Source organism: Hyla sarda, chromosome 4 (genome assembly GCF_029499605.1).
Source record: "Hyla sarda isolate aHylSar1 chromosome 4, aHylSar1.hap1, whole genome shotgun sequence".
NCBI classification, from domain to species: domain Eukaryota; kingdom Metazoa; phylum Chordata; class Amphibia; order Anura; family Hylidae; genus Hyla; species Hyla sarda.
Genome location: NC_079192.1, coordinates 211,479,732 through 211,506,322, shown reverse-complemented (window position 1 = coordinate 211,506,322; position 26,591 = coordinate 211,479,732). Strand labels below are relative to the sequence as shown.

The window sequence follows — 26,591 nt, the reverse complement described above, 5'->3', positions numbered from 1 at the left end:
GAGATGTTTGTGGTGGATTACCCCTTGAATGATGACAAGTTCGGTACAATGGTACAGAAGATGTTGGCACTATGCGAGCAACAGAAAATAGAGGAATACTAAAAACTGATATAGTTTTATTGTGTAGTTTCTAATGTATAGTATAGTGATTTATTATTTTCCATTTGAACTAAGAAATAATTTAAAGTTTAAGCATGTGCTTGTTGGATTAGTTAAACAAGTACATTTTGGCCCAGGTCTAACAATCTGCCTGAAACCAAAAGTGTCTGGTTTTACCCCTAACAACCAATCCCATCTCAGCTTTCATGTCTTAACCAGCTCTGGTGATATTAAAATTGAGCTGTGATTGATTTTTTTTCTTTTTTTTTTTCTTTTTTTTTGGGGGGGGGGGGGGGCAGATAGTTTTGGTCTCTGGCAGATTGAAAACCATCAGTATATAAATACAATGCTTTTACACCAAGGAATATACATAAACAGCTATATATAGAATACAGTTCTGAAACAAGGCATAAATAATGGTAAGTATTATCATGATCAACAAAACTGTGCTCACATGAGTCAAATGTGTACATAACCTACATGGTCTATAATGTAAATATGTCAAAACATAAACCATTGAAATAATATAATTTGATTAAGCCATTTATATGGTTAAATGAGTTACTTTATTAGTTATCCTTTTAGCATCAGCTCACATTGACCATGTGAAGTCCTATAAATTGCATGTCATGCATTTTTGCCTCATCTTAAAGGGATACTCTGGTGAAAACCTTTTTTCTTTTAAATCAACTGGTGGCAGAAAGTTAAACATATTTGTAAATTACTTCTCTTAAAAAATCCTAATCCTTCCAGTACTTATTAGCTGCTGAATGCTACAGAGGAAATTCCTTTCTTTTTGGAACACTGATGACATCATGAGCTCAGTGACCTCTGCTGACATCTCTATCCATTTTAGCAACCATGCATAGTAGATGCATAGCTGATGTATGCTAAGGGCAGCATGGTGGCTCAGTGGTTAGCACTGCTGCCTTGCAGTGCTGGGGATTTGGGTTCAAATCCCACTAAGGACAACAAAAAATAAAGCGTTATTATTATTATAACATCATCAGAGAGAACTGTGCTTGTGATGTCATCAGAGAGCATTCCAAAAAGAAAAGAATTTCCTCTGTAGTATTTAGCAGCTAATAAGTACAGGAAGGATTAAGATTTTTTAATAGAAGTAATTTACAAATATGTTTAACTTTCTGCCACCAGTTGATTGAAAAGAAAAAAGGTTTTCACTGGAGTACCCCTTTAATACACAATGAAAAAGCTTGTTCCCTGCCCCCTATTTTTCTGCTCCATCTAGGTAGGACTTCTTTTACTTTGAGGATACTGTGAGAAGAACATCCTGACAGAGTATATGGTGCTTTATTGTACATTTAATAACTATATGATGTTACCAGTGATGTGCATGGTGCACCTACACAGTGTTCCGGTAATTCCAATCCTGACAGAGATCAAGACAGAAGTGAGAGCTAGCTCCTGACAGGATGCAGACTCAGCTCTGATATGTCCCAGAGAAGAGGCTCCGCTACATCTAAGATCATTACTACATCTGCATTGACCCACACTCAGGTCTACTGTATCAAAGTTTAGTATGTCAGATGTAGTGTGGAGTCTGTGTCCTGTCATAATGTATGTAGCAGTGTGGATTCAGGTGTAGCAGAGATTACTGTCCTATCACTACTACTTACACTCAGCTTTGCTACCTCTCCTGTCATGGTACACAGACAGAAGCTGCAATCCCTATAAGTGTAGGTCCACACATGACAACTGAGCAGCAAAACCTTTGAGTGTACCATGCAGTGGATGCATTATTTACTTAAAGGGGTGAAATTTATGTGTAAAATCTGCATCATATATTGGCATGGGTAAATTTCCATGCAGAAAATGTGTGAAGCGATAATTGAGGATTTAAAGGGGAACTCCGGTGGAAAAAAAAACATGTTTTTAAATCAACTGGTGCCAGAAAGTTAAAAAGATTTGTAAATGACTTCAATTTAAAAATGCTAACCCTTCCAGTACTTATCAGCTGCTGTATACTACAGATATACTACAGAGAAATTTGTAAAGTTCTTTCCAGCTGCCTGACCACAGTGCTCTTTGCTGACACCTCTCAGGAACTGTCCAGAGCAGGAAAAGTTTTCTATGGAGATATGCTTCTGATCTGGACAGTTCCTGACATGGACAGAGGTGTCAGCAGAGAGCACTGTGGTCAGATTGGAAAGAACTGCACAATTTTCTCTGTAGCATACAGCAGCTGATAAGTAATGGAAGGATTAAGATTTTGAAATAGAAGTAGTTTACAAATCTGTTTAACTTTCTGGCACCAGTTGATAAAAAAAAAAAAAAAAAGTTTTCCCCCGTAATACACCTTTAGGGTACTTTCACACATACAGGATCCTGTGCAGATAAGATGTGCAGGATTTGTAACTGCAGATTAGAAGCTGTGCTCAGTCATTTAGTTTACATTAAAATCTGCAACAGAAAATCCTGTGCATCAAATCTGCATACGTATCAATGTACTCTTAAAAACATTTTTTTTCCACTTGTTTCCACCGGAGTTCCCCTTTAACTGTTTTTATCTGTCTGAATGCAATGGCTAGTTTTAACTGCAACCTCTAGAGGGTTAAACAATAGGGATCAGAGTTAACCAGCACCTGCCACTTATGAATCAGAGATAGAAAGCAAAATTATTTATATAGTTGAACATAGCTGGGGGGTTTTCATTTCAGAACAAAATTGCATAATGGAACAACATGGATTGTTGATCTACATTTTACAGTAAGACACGTAGTAAGAGTTGTGTAGAGTATGAGACTGTTACAGTCTCTGCTTTTATTTATTTATTTATTTTCATGCAAATATGCATTATTATTAAACCAGTTACATTATACAAAAGTATTGAGAACAAATGTAGTTTATGAATTGGTAACCTGAATGTATTTTATAGTTCCAAGGGACAAAACTTCCAGCGATCTGATACTGCTTTTTTTTTTTTTTTTAAACTTTTATTATTTTTATGTTTCCTTCTAGTTTTATTTAATTTCATATTGTTATTATTTTGTTACACTAAAATTTTGTTTCCAGATGTTTTCGCCTGCTTTACCTTTCTTTTATTACATGAAGGAATATATTATAGACAAAGTTGCATTTCCTGTGATGATTATTAGTAGTTATATTTATATTGCAAAGCGTTTATGTTAACAGATACATTCATACCTTTGGTTGAAGATTTGGATGGAGCAGGACATAACCGTTAGGGTCAAGGGCAAAATAATATCCATTAGGACAGAGCTAAAGAAAAATATATGAAATTACAAACTATTTACTGAAATTATATAAATATAAATATATTATATAAATAATTGAATTTCTGTAAATGAAAAAACATCATAAACATACAGTCATGGCCGTAAATGTTGGCACCCCTGAAATTTTTCAAGAAAATGAAGTATTTCTCACAGAAAAGGATTTAACAGTAAAGGGAGGGAAAAAAAAACAAATTGGACATAATGTCACACAAAAAATGGGCTGGACAAAATTATTGGCACCATTAACTTAATATTTGGTTGCACAACCTTTGGAAAAAATTACTAAAATTAGTTGCTTCCTATAACCATCAATAAGCTTCTTACACCTCTCAGCCGGGATGTTGGACCACTCTTCCTTTGCAAACTGCTCCAGGTCTCTCTTATTGGAAGGGCACTTTTCCCAACAGCAATTTTAAGATCTCTCCACAGGTGTTCAATGGGATTTAGATCTGGACTCATTGCTGGCCACTTCAGAACTCTCCAGCGCTTTGTTGCCATCCATTTCTGGGTGTTTTTTGAGATATGTTTGGGACCATTGTCTTGCTGGAAGACCCAAGATCTCGGATGCAAACCCAGCTTTCTGACACTGAGCTGTACCAAAAATCTGTTGGTAATACTCAGATTTCATGATGCCTTGCACACATTCAAGGCACCCAGTGAAAGAGGCAGCAAAACAACCCCAAAACATAATTGATCCTCCTCCATATTTCCCTGTAGGTACTGTGTTCTTTTCTTTGTAGGCCTCATTTTGTTTTCAGTAAACAGTAGAATGATGTGCTTTACCAAAAAGCTCTATCGAGGTCTCATCAAGATGTTTTCTCAGAAGGATTTTGGCTTACTCAAGTTCATTTTGGTGAAATGTAGTCTTGCTTTTTCATGTCTCTGTGTCAGCAGTGGGGTACTCCTGAGTTTCCTGCCATAGCATTTCATTTCATTTAAATGTTGATGGATAGTTCGCGCTGACACTGATGCTCCCTGAGCCTGCAGGACAGCTGGAATATCTTTGGAATTTGTTTGGGCCTGATTATCCACCATCTGGACTATTCTGTGTTGACACCTTTCATCAATTTTTCTCTTCTGTCCACGCCCAGGGAGATTAGCTACAGTGCCATGGGTTGCAAACTTCTTGATAATGTTGCACACTGTGGACAAAGGCATATCTAGATCTCTGGAGATGGACTTGTAGCCTTGAGATTTTTGCACAATTTTGGTTCTCAAGACCTCAGACAGTTCTCTTCTCCTCTTTCGGTTGCCCATGCTTAGTGTGGCACACGTAGGCACACAATGCAATGACTAAGTGAACTTCTCTACTTTTTATCTGCTTTCAGGTGGGATTTTTATATTGCCCACACCTGTTACTTGCCACAGGTGAGTTTAAAGTTGCATCACATGCTTGAAACAATCTTATTTATCCACAATTTTGAAAGTATGCCAATAATTTTGTCCAGACCATTTTTGGAGTGTGGTGTGACATTATGTCCAATTTGGTTTTTTTCCTCCCTTTTTGGATTATTTCCAATACACACAAAGGGAATAAACATGTGTATAGCAAAACATGTTCAGGGGCTTTGTGAAGGCCATGCCTTGACAGGCTAGATCTTTTTGGCAGCACAGGGGAGACCTACACAATGTTATTCAGGTTTTAATATTACATTACATTGCATAAAAAGTAGCCATTTTACAATTGAGGTATCTGTATTTATTTTAAATTCATAACAAGTATTGTCATTAAAAATCCATTAACATGGCTACCTCTAGTAATATGGTGGCCTGGTGCCTTTTTCATAGATGAAATTGATATACATGGCTTCTTTTATATACACATGTTTAAAATTCTGCACGTTTTGTATAGCCAGGACAGTAGTTTATTTTCCGAATGTTAATGGCATTAAAAATGTGGTAAAGATAAGCAAAAAAAATTACTTTACCGAATATTTTTATATAGACTGAAAATTCCAGCGCATTGTAGAGCACTAACACAGCACTAATATAATTTATGCAAACTAAATGTATCTCACAATATTTACAAATTATCTAAAATAATATGCAGGCTAACAATAAATGTCACGATGCCGGCTGGCAGGTAGTGGACCCTCTGTGCCAGAGAGGGATTGGCGTGGACCGTGCTAGTGGACCGGTTCTAAGCCACTACTGGTTTTCACCAGAGCCCGCCGCAAAGCGGGATGGTCTTGCTGCGGCGGTAGTGACCAGGTCGTATCCACTAGCAACGGCTCACCTCTCTGGCTGCTGAAGATAGGCGCGGTACAAGGGAGTAGGCAGAAGCAAGGTCGGACGTAGCAGAAGGTCGGGGCAGGCAGCAAGGATCGTAGTCAAGGGCAACGGCAGAAGGTCTGGAAACACTGGCAAGGGACACACAAGGAACGCTTTCACTGGCACTAAGGCAACAAGATCCGGCAAGGGAGTGCAAGGGAAGTGAGGTAATATAGGGAGTGCACAGGTGATAACTCTAATTGGAACCACTGCGCCAATCAGCGGCGCAGTGGCCCTTTAAATCGCAGAGACCCGGCGCGCGCGCGCCCTAGGGAGCGGGGCCGCGCGCGCCGGGACAGAACAGACGGGGAGCGAGTCAGGTAGGAGAGCCGGGGTGCGCATCGCGAGCGGGCGCTACCCGCATCGCGAATCGCATCCCGGCTAGCAGCAGGATCGCAGCGCCCCGGGTCAGAGGACGTGACCGGAGCGCTGCAGCGGAGGAGGTGAAGCGAGCGCTCCGGGGAGGAGCGGGAACCCGGAGCGCTCGGCGTAACAGTACCCCCCCCCTTGGGTCTCCCCCTCTTCTTGGAGCCTGAGAACCTGAGGAGCAGACTTTTGTCAAGGATGTTGTCCTCAGGTTCCCAGGATCTCTCTTCAGGACCACAACCCTCCCAGTCTACTAAAAAAAAATTTTTTCCTCTGACCTTTTTGGCAGCCAAAATCTCCTTGACCGAGAAGACGTCCGAGGAGCCGGAAACAGGAGTGGGAGGAACAGATTTGGGAGAAAAACGGTTGAGGATGAGTGGTTTGAGAAGAGAGACGTGAAAGGCATTAGGGATACGAAGAGAAGGAGGAAGAAGAAGTTTATAAGAGACAGGATTAATTTGACACAGAATTTTGAAAGGACCAAGATAGCGTGGTCCCAACTTGTAGCTAGGGACACGGAAGCGGACATATTTAGCGGAGAGCCATACCTTGTCTCCAGGGGAAAAAACGGGGGGAGCTCTTCTTTTCTTATCCGCGAACCTCTTCATGCGTGAAGAAGCCTGTAAGAGAGAATTTTGGGTCTCTCTCCATATAATGGAAAGGTCACGAGAAATTTCATCCACAGCGGGCAGACCAGAGGGCAAGGGGGTAGGGAGGGGGGGAAGAGGGTGACGGCCGTACACCACGAAAAATGGGGATTTGGAGGAAGATTCAGAGACCCTGAAGTTATACGAGAATTCGGCCCATGGAAGGAGATCTGCCCAGTCATCCTGGCGGGAGGAAACAAAATGTCGCAAATAATCACCCAGGATCTGGTTAATTCTTTCTACTTGTCCATTGGACTGGGGATGATATGCAGAGGAAAAATTTAATTTAATCTTGAGTTGTTTACAGAGAGCTCTCCAGAATTTAGACACGAATTGGACCCCTCTATCCGAGACAATCTGCGTAGGCAACCCGTGAAGACGAAAAATGTGTACAAAAAATTGTTTAGCCAACTGAGGCGCAGAAGGAAGACCAGGAAGAGGAATGAAATGTGCCATTTTGGAGAATCGATCAACGACCACCCAAATAACGGTGTTGCCACGGGAAGGGGGTAAATCAGTAATAAAATCCATACCAATCAGAGACCAAGGCTGTTCGGGGACAGGCAGAGGATGAAGAAAACCAGCGGGCTTCTGGCGAGGAGTCTTATCCCGGGCACAGATAGTGCAGGCTCGCACAAAGTCCCCAACATCCGTCTCCAGAGTCGGCCACCAATAGAAGCGGGAGATGAGTTGCACAGATTTCTTGATGCCCGCATGACCTGCGAGATGGGAGGAGTGACCCCATTTGAGGATTCCGAGGCGTTGGCGTGGAGAAACAAAGGTCTTTCCTGGAGGGGTCTGTCTGATGGAGGCAGGAGAAGTGGAGATCAGGCAGTCAGGTGGAATGATGTGTTGCGGAGGGAGATCAACTTCTGAGGCATCCGAGGAACGAGAGAGAGCATCGGCTCTAATGTTCTTATCGGCAGGACGAAAGTGAATCTCAAAATTAAATCGGGCAAAGAACAGAGACCACCGGGCCTGGCGAGGATTCAGCCGTTGGGCAGACTGGAGGTAGGAGAGGTTCTTGTGGTCGGTGTAGATAATAACAGGAAATCTTGATCCCTCCAGCAGATGCCTCCATTCCTCAAGTGCTAATTTAATGGCTAGAAGCTCTCGATCCCCGATGGAGTAGTTCCTCTCCGCTGGAGAGAAGGTCCTAGAGAAAAAACCACAAGTGACAGCATGCCCGGAAGGATTTTTTTGTAGAAGAACAGCTCCAGCTCCTACTGAGGAGGCATCAACCTCCAATAGGAAGGGTTTGGAAGGGTCAGGTCTGGAGAGCACGGGAGCCGAAGAAAAGGCAGACTTGAGTTGTTTAAAGGAGTCTTCTGCTTGAGGAGGCCAGGACTTGGGATCAGCATTTTTCTTGGTTAAAGCCACGATAGGAGCCACAATGGTAGAAAAATGTGGAATAAATTGCCTGTAATAATTGGCGAACCCCAAAAAGCGTTGGATAGCACGGAGTCCGGAGGGGCGTGGCCAATTTAAGACGGCAGAGAGTTTGTCTGGATCCATCTGTAGTCCCTGGCCAGAGACCAAATATCCTAGAAAAGGAAGAGATTGGCATTCAAACAGACATTTCTCAATTTTGGCATAGAGTTGGTTGTCACGAAGTCTCTGAAGAACCATACGGACATGCCGGCGGTGTTCCTCTAGATTGGCAGAAAAAATTAGGATATCGTCCAGATATACCACAACACAGGAGTATAATAAATCACGAAAAATTTCATTGACAAAGTCTTGGAAGACGGCAGGGGCATTGCACAGTCCAAAGGGCATGACCAGATACTCAAAGTGTCCATCTCTGGTGTTAAATGCCGTTTTCCACTCGTCCCCCTCTCTGATGCGGATGAGGTTATAGGCGCCTCTTAAGTCCAATTTAGTGAAGATGTGGGCACCTTGGAGGCGATCAAAGAGTTCAGAGATGAGGGGTAAGGGGTAGCGGTTCTTAACCGTGATTTTATTAAGACCGCGGTAGTCAATGCAAGGACGTAGGGAGCCATCTTTTTTGGAGACAAAGAAAAATCCGGCTCCGGCAGGAGAGGAGGATTTACGGATAAAGCCCCTTTTTAGATTCTCCTGGACGTATTCGGACATGGCAAGAGTCTCTGGGGCAGAGAGAGGATAAATTCTGCCCCGGGGTGGAGTAGTACCCGGGAGGAGGTCGATAGGGCAATCATAAGGCCTGTGAGGAGGTAGAGTCTCAGCTTGTTTTTTGCAGAAAACATCCGCGAAGTCCATATAGGCCTTAGGGAGACCGGTTACTGGAGGAACCACAGAGTTACGGCAAGGGTTACTGGGAACCGGTTTTAGACAGTTCTTGGAACAAGAGGACCCCCAACTCTTGATCTCCCCAGTGGACCAATCCAGGGTTGGGGAATGAAGTTGAAGCCAGGGAAGTCCAAGGAGAATCTCCGAGGTGCAATTGGGGAGGACCAAAAGTTCAATCCTCTCATGATGAGATCCGATGCTCATAAGAAGGGGCTCCGTGCGGAAACGTATGGTACAGTCCAATCTTTCATTATTTACACAATTGATGTAGAGGGGTCTGGCGAGACTGGTCACTGGGATGTTGAACCTGTTGACGAGAGAGGCCAAAATAAAATTTCCTGCAGAACCAGAGTCCAAGAAGGCCACTGTAGAGAAGGAGAAGGCAGAAGCAGACATCCGCACAGGCACAGTAAGACGTGGAGAAGCAGAGTAGACATCAAGGACTGTCTCACCTTTGTGCGGAGTCAGCGTACGTCTTTCCAGGCGGGGAGGACGGATAGGACAATCCCTCAGGAAGTGTTCGGTACTAGCACAGTACAGGCAGAGGTTCTCCATACGGCGTCGTGTCCTCTCTTGAGGTGTCAGGCGAGACCGGTCGACCTGCATAGCCTCCACGGCGGGAGGCACAGGAACGGATTGCAGGGGACCAGAGGAGAGAGGAGCCGAGGAGACGAAACGCCTCGTGCGAACAGAGTCCCCATCAAACTTATCCGGCAAGGATAAGCGTATCCCAGGAGCGGCCACTCGCTGCGGAGGAGGTGCAGGAGCTGGCGGAGGAGATGACTGCTGAAGCTGTGGTAGCAACTGTTGTAGCAAAACGGTCAGTTGAGACAGCTGTTGGCCTTGTTGCGCAATCTGTTGTGACTGCTGGGCGACCACCGTGGTGAGGTCAGCGACAACTGGCAGAGGAACTTCAGCGGAATCCATGGCCGGATCTACTGTCACGATGCCGGCTGGCAGGTAGTGGACCCTCTGTGCCAGAGAGGGATTGGCGTGGACCGTGCTAGTGGACCGGTTCTAAGCCACTACTGGTTTTCACCAGAGCCCGCCGCAAAGCGGGATGGTCTTGCTGCGGCGGTAGTGACCAGGTCGTATCCACTAGCAACGGCTCACCTCTCTGGCTGCTGAAGATAGGCGCGGTACAAGGGAGTAGGCAGAAGCAAGGTCGGACGTAGCAGAAGGTCGGGGCAGGCAGCAAGGATCGTAGTCAAGGGCAACGGCAGAAGGTCTGGAAACACTGGCAAGGGACACACAAGGAACGCTTTCACTGGCACTAAGGCAACAAGATCCGGCAAGGGAGTGCAAGGGAAGTGAGGTAATATAGGGAGTGCACAGGTGATAACTCTAATTGGAACCACTGCGCCAATCAGCGGCGCAGTGGCCCTTTAAATCGCAGAGACCCGGCGCGCGCGCGCCCTAGGGAGCGGGGCCGCGCGCGCCGGGACAGAACAGACGGGGAGCGAGTCAGGTAGGAGAGCCGGGGTGCGCATCGCGAGCGGGCGCTACCCGCATCGCGAATCGCATCCCGGCTAGCAGCAGGATCGCAGCGCCCCGGGTCAGAGGACGTGACCGGAGCGCTGCAGCGGAGGAGGTGAAGCGAGCGCTCCGGGGAGGAGCGGGAACCCGGAGCGCTCGGCGTAACAATAAAGTCAGTACAGATTTGTATTTTTCAACATCAATAACTGAAAAAAGGGTAAAGGGTGCATACAAATTGCCAAAAACATCAGCAAACATATAAATGATATCTACAGATATTCACAGTACACAGTGCAGTAACTGTACTTGCTTAGTTTAGAAAGGAACATATGGAAATGAAAAATGGATAAAAAAAGCATATGAAAGACCCTAAAATGTATTCCTTGGGCTGTCATATCTTACAGTACGGGAGACATTAAAACATTCATTAAATAACCTCGTACCTAAACGATTAAATATAAAATATAACACAGTCTCACATGATTTATTAACAAGTTATATGTAGGATTTAGAATGAACTTACTGTAAATCTGGGAGTAAGTCTTTTAATGTCTTTCAAAGAAACATCTACACCCATGACACCAAGTATTAATTGGTTCTAAAATAGAAGGCATAAAAAAGACAACACAATTGTTCAGATCATACAATAAAATGTTAGCTGTGAATTGACTGATGGTCATAAACTACTGTAAATAATTGGATACTAAGGCTTCATAGTATCAGAAAAAGGTTACATAATTCCTACGGTTCATCATGGAGTGATAATCATGATGTAAGTAGCTAAGCACAGGGTACGTTAATACACTTCCTACATAAATAAGGCTTATTGATTGTATTTTCCCCCAGACCTCAATTAAACGTTAGAGTTTTCTTTTGGTCCCATGGAACCAATAAAGAATATTTAATGTGTGTGGCCAAGTTTATATTACATGCACTTTTGTCAGGAAGCCCAGAGTGATTTTCCCTTCTGAGATTAGAAAGTCTAATAAAACAAATGCTTTAATAATGATTCTAAGATTTATACTGTGGGTAGTTTAAAAGCACCATCAATAACCACTAGAAATCAACAAGGAGATTTCCCATGCTGGATTTCAGTTTATGGTACAGAAATATAGCGTGCCATGATAAAAATGACTAAACCTCACTGTCGAAAGGACATCTTATGTCTATATCCACCCAGGTTTATTTTTTATAAAGCAGGAGCCGGAGGAGAGAACTGTAAACAGATGACTAGCACATATGAAAGCTTAACAGAGAACATTGATTTATTTTAAGGTTATTTTAATAATGACCATTTCCATGTAAATTGTACATAAAACATTTTTTTTCTCTGTATAGTTTTCACTTCTAGAAGACTTCTCATACATTCTGTAAATACAACATCAGCATAACCAAGGCAGGACTGCTTCCATACTGATACAATGCATGGTCAAAAGTATATAAACCTGAACATTGAATAATGAAGGCACAAAGAGATGTTGGAAAGATTTTTTTCATCTTTCAGACTTCTATATATCAATCAGTCATTAACTTTTTACAGCAACCCATCTGACCCTAGGTAAAGCTAAAGTATATAGGGTTGGCCCTTCAGTAAGGAGGATATACTATTGTTTAATAAAAACTTTTTATATAATGTAGATAATACAATTATATGAATATTTGTAATATACATTTATTTTTTAAATGTGCATATTTTTCTGTGATAAAATGCTGTCCCTGCAGCTATTGCCTGTGTCTATGTGAGGAGATCAAATACAGGAAGTAAGGGCGGGACAATCAGGGCTCTGTGCAGGCTCCCAGCTTGTCAATCATCCTGCTGTGTAAGTTGGGCGCATGTCACAGAGCCTCACTGCACAGAGCCCTGCTTGTCCTCAGTGCACAGGGCCCTGCTTGTCCTCAGTGCACAGAGCCCTGCTTGTCCTCAGTTTACAGAGCCCTACAGTGTACAGAGTCCTGCTTGTCCTCAGTGCACAAAGCCCTGCTTGTCCTCACTGCACAGAGTCCTGCTTGTCCTCAGTGTACAGAGCTCTGCTAGTCGTCAGTGCACAGAGCCCCTGCTTGTCCTCAGTGCACAGAGCCCTGCTTGTCCTCAGTGCACAGAGCCCTGCTTGTCCTCAGTGCACAGAGCCCTGCTTGTCCTCAGTGTACAGAGCCCTGCTTGTTCTCAGTGCACAGAGCCCTGCTTGTCCTCAGTGTACAGAGCCCTACTTGCCCTCAGTGTACAGAGCCCTGCTTGTCCTCAGTACACAAAGCCCTGCTTGTCCTTAGTGCACACAGCCCTGCTTGTCCTCAGTGTACGGAGCCCTGCTTGTCCACAGTGCACAGAGCCCTGCTTGCCCTCAGTGTACAGAGCCCTGCTTGTCCTCACTGCACAGAGCCCTGCTTGTCCTCACTGCACAGAGCCCTGCTTGTTCTCAGTGCACAGAGCCCTGCTTGTCGTCAGTGCACAGAGCCCCGCTTGTCCTCAGTGCACAAAGCCCTGCTTGTCCTTAGTGCACACAGCCCTGCTTGTCCTCACTGCACAGAGCCCTGCTTGTCCTCACTGCACAGAGCCCTGCTTGTCCTCACTGCACAGAGTCCTGCTTGTCCTCAGTGTACAGAGCCCTGCTTGTCCTCACTGCAGAGTCCTGCTTGTCCTCAGTGTACAGAACCCTGCTTGTCCTCAGTGTTCAGAGCCCTGCTTGTCCTCAGTGCACATAGCCCTGCTTGTCCTCAGTGCACATAGCCCTGCTTGTCCTCAGTGTACAGAGCCCTGCTTGTCCTCAGTGTACGGAGCCCTGCTTGTCTGCAGTGCACAGAGCCCCTGCTTGTCCTCAGTGTACGGAGCCCTGCTTGTCTGCAGTGCACAGAGCCCTGCTTGCCCTCAGTGTACAGAGCCCTGCTTGTCCTCACTGCACAGAGCCCTGCTTGTTCTCAGTGCACAGAGCCCTGCTTGTCCTCAGTGTACAGAGCCCTACTTGCCCTCAGTGTACAGAACCCTGCTTGTCCTCAGTTCACAGAGCCCTGCTTGTCCACTCACATTTCCTATATTTGGTCTCCTCACAGAGACACACATGCAATAGCTGCAGGGACAAGCATATACACATTTTTTTAACCAATGTAAATACATATAATGGTGTTATCTACAATATATAAAAAGTTTTAATGACAGGTAGACTGTAAGTGTTCATTGGCTATAGCAACCTATTCCACTGTGTTTTAATGATGATTGAACTGTCTTCCCTTTGCTCCCATATGCATAGCAGTCTTTATATATGAAGAAGCTAGTTTCTGCACATTTTTAGTATCTGTTGAAGGGGTTTTCTCACCTTTATCATTTATCTCATATCTACAGGATAGAAAATAATTGGGGTCTCAACTTTGGGACACTATATAAATTCAATATGTGGGTTCCCAAAGCTGCCATAAGAAGGGAATATTGTTTAGCTGTGCACTGTCACTCCATTCACTGGCTATGCGACTACCAAAGAAACACAAGCACTGTAGTTAGCTGTATTTGACAGTCTCATAGACAATGAATGGAGGAGCTGAGAACACACATGATCACTGCACCATTCTGAACTATGGGAACCTAACCCTTATGTGGGACTCCATGTAATTTTAAGATGGGGTTCTTAAAGCTCCCATCACAATGCAGCCAAAGCCACATATGCACGCTACATCATGTAGATGGGGAAAAAGTGTTAATGGTGAAACATCCCTATTAACAGATCCTACAGTGTCAGCTCCATTGTTATATTAATAATGTAAATGTTTAATATTTAAAGAGATATTTTGATTTAATAAAAAAAATCACTGTACTCACATCACCCACTCCAGCACCCATGTTCCAGTTCTCCTCATCCCCTCTGTTATTTGCCTTGATGTTGTGATTTCCTAGCTCTCCTGATGACAATTGTAACTTGTTGCAGTTTCAGGATAGCTAAAACATTGCTTAATCAGGGAAAGTAAACAGGGGCACTATGGAGGACTGGAATACCAATCCTGGTGCCGGTGAGGAGAGAACATTGTAGTATAAATTATTTTTTAAATTAAATTAAAATACCCTTTAAGTATCAAACATAAGCCATAATTATGAGAGGTCTTTTTATTGGCCTTTCAAGTAGCACATATCCTCTTGTCAGCCACTTCACTAGTTAAAGTGTATGCATCTGTTCTCCAAGCTGTAAACACAGAACTGGTAGATTCTCTGTAATAAAACAGAATGTCTCTAGGCTAGCAGGGATGAGCTTAAATACTTATAGCTATATATGACACCTCCCTGGAGTGCAATGATATTGGCAGGTCATAAAAAGAAAACTTTTGCTGTATGGAAATCCTGTGTGTTCGGTGCTACGAATAATGCAAAAAGGAAATTGGGAACATTTTTTCAGATAGATATTGCACATTACACCTGTCTTTAACATATAAAATAAATTAAAATCATCAGCACTAAGTACCTACATTAAGAGGTGAGTGATGTTATAGTAAGGATATTATTAGCCTATTTTCCCCCTAGACTGGTCTGTTGAATAGCCAGTAAATTGCAGAGCTGTGTAATTGCAAACAGCGTCAAGACTTTATAATAACAAATGGTAATTGGTGTTTTAGCACCTCATTCCTAAGGTCAGTGTTTACGCTAATAAAGTGGTGCCCTGAAACAACAAGACATTGGTTTGTATAACTTACTTTATTTTCTTTTCTGTCCCCTGTGAGATTGAACACAGGCAAGGTACCAGTGATAACAAGGCCTAGCTCCTGCAAATATAAAGAAAAAGAGTTTACAGCACACCAATATTCATATTCAGTCTGGACCTTATGATCCATTGAGCCAGTAAATATTATGTTCTTAAAAATTATGAAAGCATCAATCATGTTGGCTAGTAAGAGGTAACAGATATGTGAGCATGTGAGCACATTCCTGATGTTTTTACAGATGAGAGAAATTTGCCATAAAACACTATTAGTGGGAAGCCTTGTTCTACCCATAATCTATCTATCTATCTATCTATCTATCTATCTATCTATCTATCTATCTCTATCTATCTCTCTATCTCTCTATCTATCTATCTATCTATATATATATATATATATATAAAGAGAAGGCCTGACTCACTGACTCATCAACACCCAAACTAAACCCTTAGACAGCTGAATTTTTTCACACATGTTGGTTTTTAAGACGTAGACTAGGAATAAGAAAGGATTTTTTTGAAAAATAAACCCTTAAGGGGGTGAAAAAGGGGTTGAAAGTTTGTATGGAAGTCCGTCATTTTTGAAGCTAGAGGCATGACACTTTGTTTTTAGGCTAACAATTAGAGATAAAGAAACAAGTGTTTTAACGTTTTCTAAAATTCCACCCCTGAAGGGGTGAAACGGGGGTTCAAAGTTTGTATGAATTAACCCCTTTCTGCAGAACGCCGGGTATACCTGGCGCTTCAGCACAGGAGAGTTATGAAGCGAGCTCAGGAGCTCACATCATACCCGCACGGTCCCGGCTGCTATCAGCAGCCAGGACCCGTGGCTAATGCCGGACATCGCTGTTCCAGCAGATGTCTGGCATTAACTCTTTAGACGCGGCGATCAAAGTTGACTTTACCCAGAGCGGCCTCATTACTATAGGATAGTAAAAAGTAAATCTATGTTACCCAAAATTTTATGCGAGCGAAGCTGCGGGCAAAAGCTAGTATATTTTATATACAGTAAATTTATTGCAGTACACTGAGAACAGATTCTGGTTGCAACTAAAATAGAACTATAGAATATAATATTAGTTCATTTCAAGAGCCAAAATGCACAACCTTCTTTTAATAGAATACTTTAAAAACAATGTCACAGAGAAATGTGAAAAGTTTTGCTCGGTCATAGTTTCAGCTCTGAGACCTCCAAAAGTAAGAAGAGTGAGCATGGATAGACTTATAATCAAGTAGCGAGACAAAGAATGCTGAAAGTCGGGAAGTAAAGCACACTAGTACATGCTTATCCCCACTATTCTACTGATCGGCGGGGGTCTCAGCTAGGGATGAGCAAATTTAACATGACAAATCCAAATTAATTACGAATTTCAAGATAAATTCGATTTGCAGTGAATGCCAATATTTGATTGCGTGAATTGCTTGTTTACACTCAATTTAGTGAGGTCTAGGCTCCAGGACATCTAAAATGGCGGATCCACATGTCAGGACATGGGGCAAGGAATCCTGGGAAGGCAGGAACAGGGGTAAGCGGGATGACTCTGAATCACATGCAGCATGCAGCCTATCAGCAGCCAGTCACCCCTGTGATGTCACAGCCCTATATAATTGGCAGCCATATTGTGGCCAGTGACTTCAGCCTTTCATTGTAGAGAGATAGATAGGGACAGACAGTGCCGTGTGTTGGCCAGAAAATGATTTTTCCAGCAGCAATTTACCTTCTAGTCACATAAGCATTCTGTGGCACAAAGGGACAGAGAGCAGTGTGTGTTGCACAGAAAAGCATTCTTACAGCAGCGATTCACCTCCCAGTCACTACAGTGTTCTATTACAGAGAGGGACAGAGAGCAGTGTGTTGCACAGAACAGCAGTGATTCAGCTCAAGGACAAATCCTGCCTAGAAGCACTGATCAGGACAGGAGTGAGATTGAGAGAGAAAGTGCAATTTTGTGTGTAGTACACAGTGACTCTGTGCTGCAGCACTGGTGTGTACTGCTGGTGTTGTACACAAATACTTTTTTAAGCGTATTGGAGCGCATTGGCCTACCCTCATAAGTGCATACCACATACATACATCTAAGTGGTGTACTATTTTGTTCCTGTTAAAGTCTCAAGGGCCTATATACTGTGAAATGCCAGGCAAAAGTACACACCAGCTGGTGTTGTACACAAATACTTTTTTAAGCGTACTGGAGTGCATTGTACTTCCCTCATAAATGCATACCACACACGTACATCTAAGTGGTGTACTCGTTAGTTCCTGTTAATGTCTCAAGGGCCTAGATACTGTGAAAGGCCGGGCAAAAGTACACACCTGCTGGTAGACAAATACTGTTTTAATCGTAGTGAAACGTATTGTACTCCCCTCATATACGCACTAAGTATGTCAGGTAGAGAAGTGCCAGAGCATGCACAGAGGAGTGGCAGAGGCCTAAATTCATCAGGCAGAGGTCGCAACAGACTAGGGATGAGTGGCAGCAGGAGTCGCAGCAAGAGGCCTGAGCTCTCGGTATCAGCTAGCGGTTGTGTCTCGACCAGCAACCGATTTGCCGTCATTAATTGGTTAACTCGGTCATCCACTTCATCCCAAGTGACCTCTAACACCCCCAGTCAACAGTCAGTGGGTTGTATAGCAATTATTTGTTTAAATTATATTAAATATTATTTAAAAATGTACAAGTCACACGCAGATTACAGGTGTCGCTATTAGAATCACTGCCGCAGAGCGTCTGGATGTGGCAGCAGGGTGGAGAGACCATATGATGTCACAATTGAAGAGATTAAAGAGATTTTTCTAATTTAATTTTAATTTAATTTTAATTAATTTCAATTTTTTTCAATTTTTTTGAGGATGCATTGGAGGACAAGTCTGTTGTCAGCAGCCGTGGTTATTCCAGTTCCAAGTAGTGGAAGTGTTAACATTTTTAAGTAGAAGAAATTTACAAATTTGGATAAAATTATTTTGAAACCGACTGTTGGCAAAACATTAATCTCAGAGTTCCCCTCACTCAGGTTTATGGAATGGACTGTTGCAAACATTTCTACAACTTAAACTGTCCCCTTTTAAATCCACCTTTGATGACCTTGTCCCATATAATACTACCTCTTTTCTGATGGCACTTTTATCACAGATTTTAGTGTTTTTTGAAGTTTGCATTTTTTGTACTTGCATGTTCTGTAATCAGGGCTGTAGCTCCAATGAGGCGAGTGAGGCAATCGCCTCAGGTGCGCTGTTGCAAGGGGGGTCCAGCACACATTACACTGAGGCATTGATTCCCAACCAGGGTGCCAGGACACTCTGGTGGGAAATATGGCGCTACCATTTTTTCATTTTCTGCCCAGCTCTGCACACCTGTGAGTCACAGACGTGCTGGCCAGGGGGGAGGGAAGTCTGTGTGCAGTGCGGGATGGGTAATGCTGCGGCTCCAATCCTCGTGTATCCTCCCTCTCCTGTGGAGCAGCACTGGAGTCTGGATTCTCCCTGATCCCTCAGCAGAATGATGTGGATGGAGGGAAGGAGCAGGGGCAGCACCGACAGAGGCCTACTCAGCTTCAGGTAGTGCACCTCCACCCTTCTTCACTGCTCTACACCTCTCTGTCACCCCTCGTAACCTCTCTGTAACCCCTGAACACCCCTTTGTCATCCTGTACACCCCTCTGTCACCCCTATACACACTCCTGTCACCCCTCTAAAGCCCTCTGTCACACCTGTACACCCTACGGTTACCCCGTACACCCCTCTGTCACCCCCTCTACAGCCCTCTGTCATCCCTGTATGCCCCTTTGTCACCCATGTACACCCCTCTACACCCCTGTCTCCCATGCACACCCCTTTGTCACTGTGTGGGGTAAGGCTGGTTATAAGAGCCTTGTAGTTTGCAGACTTTGTTTAACCCCTTAAGGACCCATGACGTACTGGTACATCGTGAGTCCGCTCCCGTTCTATAACGCGGGGCAACGCCGTGGCCCCGCATCATAGCGGGTCGGGCCCACGGCACTGATCGTGGTGCTGCACGCTATTAACCCTTTAGACGCGGCGTTTAACTCTAAAGTGAAAGTAAACTAATGCCAGCTAGCTCAGGGAGCTGTACGGGATCGCCGCAATGAAATTGCGGCATCCTGAACAGCTTACAGGACAGCGGGAGGGTCCCTACCTGCCTCCATGCTGTCCAATTACCAAATGACTGCTCAGTGCCTGAAATCCAGCCATGAGAAGTCAAGCGGCAGAATCATTGATCAATGTTTTTTTTTTAATGAGAAACCATTGAACAATGTAAAAGATCAGTGTATGCAGTGTTATAGCCCCCTATGGGAGCTATAACACTGCAAAAAAAAAGTGAAAAAAAGTGAATGAAGATCATTTAACCCCCTTCCCTAATAAAAGATTGAATCACAATGTTTAGCACTTATCTGATCGCCTTGTAGTTTGCAGACTTTGTTTAAAGACTTTTTATAATTTATGAACAGTGACTTGTAAGTTTTTTAATTAAATGTAATAGAATTGAAATAAATAATTTTGATCCATAAAAGCCAGGTAAGAAGTTCAGAATGGAAGGTAAGTGTTATCACTACATTCTCATGGCATGAAGGACATTTTCAAAAGAATCTGCATGTCATACTGAATAACAGTATTATTGCCCTAACCCAGCACACACCCTATGCGTGTTACAGTGAGGCAAAGTGTTCTACACCCCATTGAGGCTCTCTGTAGCCCAGAAATAGTGGGGGCCCTAAAAGTGGGGCCCCAAAAGTTTTAATAGTGCACTAACCAGATTTGCACATTTTTGGTCACTTCAAATACCATAAAAAATATCTAAAAAGCAATTAAAAAGTCCCATTAAAACAAGAATGGTACAGATAAAAACTACAAATCACAGCGCAAAAATGACCCTCATATATCCCCATATACAGAAAAATAAAAGATTTATAGGGATCAGAATAGTACAATTTTAGGCATACTGATTTTTGTACAAAAACTTAAGTAGTAAAAAAAAAAAACATATAAATTGGGTATTGTTGTAACTGTATGGGCCTACACTACAAAATAAAGGTAGTGTGTTGTTTTTACCCAAAGGTGCACTGCATAGAAACAAATGCCCCCAAATTTTACAAAATGGCATTGTAATATTGAGGTTCTGAACCAGTGCGTGGTATGATATGGCTGCTACCCATCACCACTATAAGCAGCCACTGCTCTTTGTGGCAGAGGGCACCACCACCATCGTGCCTGATCCTAAGGTGGTGAGGGTGGTGTGATGGAGTTCCATGCGCCCCAGACAAAATTACATCCGCTCCTCCCCTCAGGTCTCCGGACATTTCCGGACATTTCCAAACCGGCTCTTCAATATACATTACTTGCCTCCACCTCCCCACTCTGTATTACTGACTACTGCGTGTGTGCTGCTGCAGCCTCTGATCCTCCCACCTGCCTGACTTCCATCATCCTGCCAGTTTTCTCACTCCCACCATCCAACACACTAAGGTCCCTTACACACTGCCGTTGCTACCCATCGAGAACGTCCGTTAAAGTCTCTTTTTTTTCTGATAAATTTAATGGTCATTCTTGTGACAGGGAGCAAAGGGTCCAAGTGGCTCCCATTTACTATTATGGGGGCCGCCGTTATTTTTGGATGGGATTAGCAGGAGAAAAAGACAGAATAAGCAGTCATTTTTCTCCCTCTATTTCCCCGGGCTCCCCCAGCGAACCTCACACTGCCGTGTGCTAAAGGCAGTTTGAAAGAAGCCTAACCATAATCCCATCATCCTCCCACTGTCCCCAAACACACAGAGACATGTACACATTTATATCCAAGAGTATACCTTTATAGCAATCGCATACTATACTTATACACACACAGATCTTTATTTGTTTGGAGATACAAAAGTATACTCATGTTGATGCAATAATAATTTAATAAATATTTATACATTGCTATATGCATTTATATATGTACACACACACACATTTGGCGGTAAAACTGTGCCATTTGTGCCGTGATTTTTCAAAAAAATTGTTCTGGTAATGTGACCTGTTGGTGACCTGTGGACACTGGAGGAGGGAAATTGACAACACTGGGGCGACAACATGTTAACACACTGCTTTTTTATTTGTCATTAACCCCTTAAGGGTACATTCACATGTACAGGATCTGCTGCATATTTTTTCTGCATATTTTGTGCAGCTTACTTTGCAACCCATTAGCTTCAATAGGTAGCAAAATCAGCAGCAGAAAATATACAGCAGATCCTGTATATGTGAACGTACTCTAAGTGCTTATTCACATGGTATTTTACGCTGTGGATCCGCCGGCATTGGACCCTACAGTGCTGCCTCCATTTGTGTCTGTGCATACATGTATGCCTTGTGTCCTTAGGGCTTACTTACATGGACTGATCCGCAGCATATATTACGGTGCGGATCTTCCGACAATGCATCCTACAGTGCTGCCTCCATCTGTGTCTGCTCATAGCGGCAATCCACCACAACGAGCAGACACGCTTTGAGGTGCATGTTCACTGTGCGCATGCGCAGTATACTCGCACACATCGCAGCCGCTCCTTCTTTTCCCTGAGCAAGCCCGAGGGCAGCTGCGATGTGTGCGAGTATACTACGCATGCGCATGGCGAACATGCACATCAAAGCGTGTCTGCTTGTAGCGGCGGCAGCACTGTAGGGTACATTTTCTGTGGATCCGCACCGTAAGATACACTGCAGTTCCGTCTGTGTAAATGAGCCCTAAGGACACAAGGCGTACATGTACACACAGTGCCTGCTCCCACTCCCTCGGCTAATGCCAGACATCACCAATCAGGCTGATGTCCGAATAGGGGTGGGGAAGCGGTGTGGCCAGGGGCCGATTGGGGGCCCTTGCTTTATTTGGCCCTGAGTGTTGTCAGTCCGCCCCTGAAAACTACAACTCCCCGCATGCCCAGACAGGCTTTTGCCGTCCGGCCATGCTGGGAGTTGTAGTTTTGCAACAACTAGAGACACTCTCTAAAACACTAATGTACATGTGGTAGCGGGGTGTGATGAGGGCAGATGTTGTTACCCTAGGGGAAGAGTGCATTAATACCTTGTATTCGTGACGCCACTGTGTGGTATACCGCTGGATCCTGGGCTAGGCACGGGGGTAATAAAGACTCTGATGCAAAGTTACAGGCAACGGTAACTTTACTGAGGGTACACAGCTGGTAAAGTCTATACGGTTCAGTCAGGGCCCAAGGAGGTGACCAGTGATGCAGAGACCTTAAGGGCTTGCTGGGACTTGTAGTAGGACTGGACAATTGAATGCAGACCACGCTGACTTGACAGATGACAAGAACTTACTTGACTTGACTCATAAAGCTGTGACTTTAGCTTACTTGAATTGATGGTGGCTGCAGGACTTGACTTTGAGGCCTCCAACACTCTGGACACACACAATAGGCATGACTGCACTGGACCTCACCAGGAAGCAAGAGCTCTAAGATCCAAGAGACCAAGAAAAAGAGAGAGGCTAGCTCCACCCAGGGCTTATATAGGGGAGACTAGCAGGGAGCCCATAGGTTACTCTTGGGATCACCTGGTCACTGGTACCTCCTGAGTAACAATCACATGACATAACTCTTAAAGATACAACACAATTTATATTACAATACACTGCAGAACATATGTACAGGGGGGGGGGGAAGGTGCAAGGGGCCCTGGGGACACTGAAGGAGGCTGCCTGACAGGACAGCAAGGGTACAGGACAACATCTCCCGTACTGGGCCACCACATATGTATCTCTCTCTCTCTTTCTATATATATATATATATATATATATATATATATTGTTTTACTTTGTAAGTTGGGGGGTGTGGCACCCTCTTTAGCCGTGCACCCCACCCCTCTCAGACTGGAGGTGGTTTAGTCAATGGCTGATCTAACATGTCCCACAGTCAGAGGCTATATGCACAGCAGAGGTGAGTTATCATGTTAGGGTCCCATCTGATATGAGGCCACCTCCGCGTGGTGGATGGGGGGACACATTTTGATCAAAAAGTGCGCTAAGAGCCTCAATTTTTTGACCTAGAGTGCTGTTGCAACTTTCTTTTTTGTACTATATATTTATCAGTGTTTTCCAAACTTTGCGACGCCAGCTGCTGCAAAACTGTCAGGGCATGCTGGGAGCTGTAGTTGTACAAAAACCTTGCAACACATTGTTTGATAAACACTATCAGTGCAAAATTACAACTCCCAGCATGCCCGGACAGGATATGGATGTCTGGGCATGCTGGGAGTTGTAGTATTGAAACAGCAGGCAACACACTGTTTGGAAAACACGTGAAGAAGTAACACACGTTTTGCTATACACATGTTCATTCCCTATGTGTGTATTGGAACTAAAACAAAAAAGGGGGGAAAAAAAGAAAATTGGACATAATGTCACACCAAACTCCAAAAATGGGCTGGACAAAATTATTACCCTTTAGAAAAAAATAACTGAAATCAGTCGCTTCCTATGACCATCAATAAGCTTCTTACACCTCTCAGCCGGGATGTTGGACCACTCTTCCTTTGCAAACTGCTCCAGGTCTCTCTTATTGGAAGGGTGTCTTTTCCCAACAGCAATTTTAAGATCTCTCCACATGTGTTCAATGGGATTTAGATCTGGACTCATTGCTGGCTACTTCAGAACTCTCCAGCGCTTTGTTGCCATCCATTTCTGGGTGCTTTTTGATGTATGTTTGGGGTCATTGTCTTGCTGGAAGACCCAAGAAAGATCTCGGAGGCAAACCCAGCTTTCTGACACTGGGCTGTACAGTGCGACCCAAAATCTGTTGGTAAAACTCAGATTTCATGATGTCTTGCACACATTCAAGGTACCCAGTGCCAGAGGCAGGAAAACAACCCCAAAATATCATTGAAACTCCACCATATTTTACTGTAGGTACTGTGCTCTATTCTTTGTATACCTCATTCCCTTTTCAGTAAACAGTAGAATGATCTGCTTTACCAAAAAGCTCTCTTGGTCTCATCTGTCCACAAGACGTTTTCCCAGAGGATTTTTGCTTACTCAAGTTCATTTTGGCAAAATTTAGTCTTGCTTTTTTTATGTCTGTGTCAGCAGTGGGGTCCTTCTGGGTCTCCTGCAATAGCGTTTCATTTCATTTAAATGTCAATGGATAGTTTGCGTTCACACTGATGCTCACTGAGCTTGCAGGACAGCTTGAATATCTTTGGAACTTGTTTGGGGTTGCTTATCCACCATCCAGACTATACTGTGTTGACACCTTTCATTAATTTTTCTCTTCTGTCCACGCCCAGGGAGATTAGCTACAGTGCCATGGGTTGCAAACTTCTTGATAATGTTGCGCACTGTGGACAAAAGCAAATCTAGATACGTGGAGATGGACTTGTAACCTTGAGATTGTTGATATTTTTCCACAATTTTGGTTCTCAAGTCCTCAGACAGTTCTCAAGTCCTCTTTCTGTTGTCCATGATTAATGTGGACAGACACACAATGCAAAGACAAAGTGAACTTCTCTCCTTTTTATCTGCCTTCAGGTGTGATATGTATATATTGCCCACACCTGTTACTTTCCCCTGTTACTAACGACCACAGACGTAAATGTACATCCTGGCGCAGCGGTACTTAGCGCACCAGGACGTACATTTATGTCCTGTGTATGACCGTGAGCATCGGTGCTCGCGTCATACACGGCAGGTTCCGGCTGCTAGCAGCAGCTGGGGACCAGCCGGTAATGGCTGACATCCGCGATCGGTATGGCGTAATCAGTACAGATCACGGCATCTGCGGCAGTGCGCATGTTAAAATAGATTATTGGATCGCCCGCAGCACTGCCGCGGTGATCCGATCATCTGTAATGGCGGACGGGGATCCCCTTACCTGCCTCCATCGGTCTACCGGAGTCTCCTGCTCTGGTCTGAGATTGAGCAGACCAGAGTAGAAGATAGCCGATAACACTGATCAGTGCTATGCCCTATGGATAGCATTGAACAGTATTAGCAATCAAATGATTGCTATAGATAGCCCCCTATGGGGACATAAGTGTAAAAAAAAAAGTTGAAAAGTCCCCTTCCCCAATAAAAATGAAAATTTTAGGTTTTTCCCATTTTACCCCCAAAAAGCGTAAACATTTTTTTCATAAACATATTTGTATCGCCGCGTGTGTAAATATCAAAACTATCAAAATATAATGTTAATGATCCCGTACAGTGAACGGCATAAATGCAAATGTAGTATCAATAAAAAGTACAGATGATGGCGCAAAAAGTGAGCCCTCATACCACCATATATACGGAAAAATGAAAAGGTTATAGGTGGTCAAAATAGGGCGATTTTAGATTACTGATTTTGTACAAAAAGTTTTAGAATTTTTTTAAGCGGTACAATATAAAAGTATCTAGCCATAGGTATCATTTTAATCATATAGACCCACAGAAAAAAGAACACATAATTTTTACAATAAAATGTACAACGTGAAAACGAAACCCTCCAAAATGTGCAAAATTGTGGTTTTATTTAAATTTCCTCCCTAAAAAAATTATTTTTTGGGTTTGCCGTTAATTTTATGGTAAAATTTGTGCTTTCATTACAAAGCACAATTGGTCACGCAAAAAGCAAGCCCTTATATGGGTCTGTAGATGGAAATATAAAAGAGTTATGGATTTTAGAAGGCGAGGAGGAAAAAACTAAAACGCAAAAATAAAATTGGCCTGGTCCGTAAGGTTAAAATGGGCTTGGCCCTTAAGGGGTTAAAGGAGCATCACATGCTTGAAACAATCTTGTTGTTCCACAAATTTGAAAGGGTGCCAATAATTTTGTCCAGCCTATTTTTGGAGTTTGGTGGGACATTATGTCCAATTTGCTTTTTTTCCTCCCTTTTTTGGTTTAGTTCAAATACACAGAAAGGGAATAAACATGTGTATAGAAAAACAATCCTTTTCTGTGAGAAATACTTCATTTTCTAGAAAAATTTCAGGGGTGCCAACATTTACGGCCATGACAGTACATATATTTTTTTTATGTGTTTTCCAAACAGTGTGTGCCAGCTGTTTCAAAACTACAACTACCAGCATGCCCAGCCATCCATATCCTAGCCTGGTTGGGAAACACAGCACTAGATATAAATATACTTACTCTCAGAGCTTGCTGGGGACAGAGAATACTTTAGCAGCTATGGCCGGATTCTGTGCTTCATGGAGCCTGCAGGCTATGTCTCCCATCGGCCGACAGGCAGATACACTGTACAAATTTACCAGCCGCAGCAGGAGGGGGAGGAGGAGCTGGTGGGGGGGGGGTTATTAAAGGAGCCCGGCCTCTCCCTGCCAGCACTACATGAATGGCCTCTGCTGAGAGCTTTTGAGAAGCAACGAGGCTCACTTCTAAATGGTGCTGGCTGCACTCCTACACATTTCCCGAGCTGCAAACACTGTAGCAGCCTGCAAGGGGCCCCCTGGGGCTGGGGGCCCTGGGCAATTGCCCGGAGTGAAAATTGGGACGTTTTCAGGCTTAAATCGAGCATTGATTTTGTTACAATATGA

At 43.6% G+C, this 26,591-nt stretch overlaps 1 protein-coding gene across 8 annotated transcripts in view; it reads right to left on the bottom strand.

Annotated features, from left to right (window-relative positions):
• The window catches only part of CACNA2D1 (calcium voltage-gated channel auxiliary subunit alpha2delta 1), a 716,537-nt gene that overhangs the window by 89,277 nt on the left and 600,669 nt on the right, over window positions 1–26,591 (bottom strand). For all 8 annotated transcript variants that reach the window (XM_056573417.1, XM_056573410.1, XM_056573413.1 and 5 more), the window contains 3 exons: window positions 15,056–15,124; window positions 10,911–10,985; window positions 3,265–3,339 (listed from right to left, as the gene is read on the bottom strand). In XM_056573417.1, coding sequence (XP_056429392.1) covers window positions 3,265–3,339; window positions 10,911–10,985; window positions 15,056–15,124 — 219 coding nt within the window. The remainder of the gene's footprint in view (window positions 1–3,264; window positions 3,340–10,910; window positions 10,986–15,055; window positions 15,125–26,591) is intronic.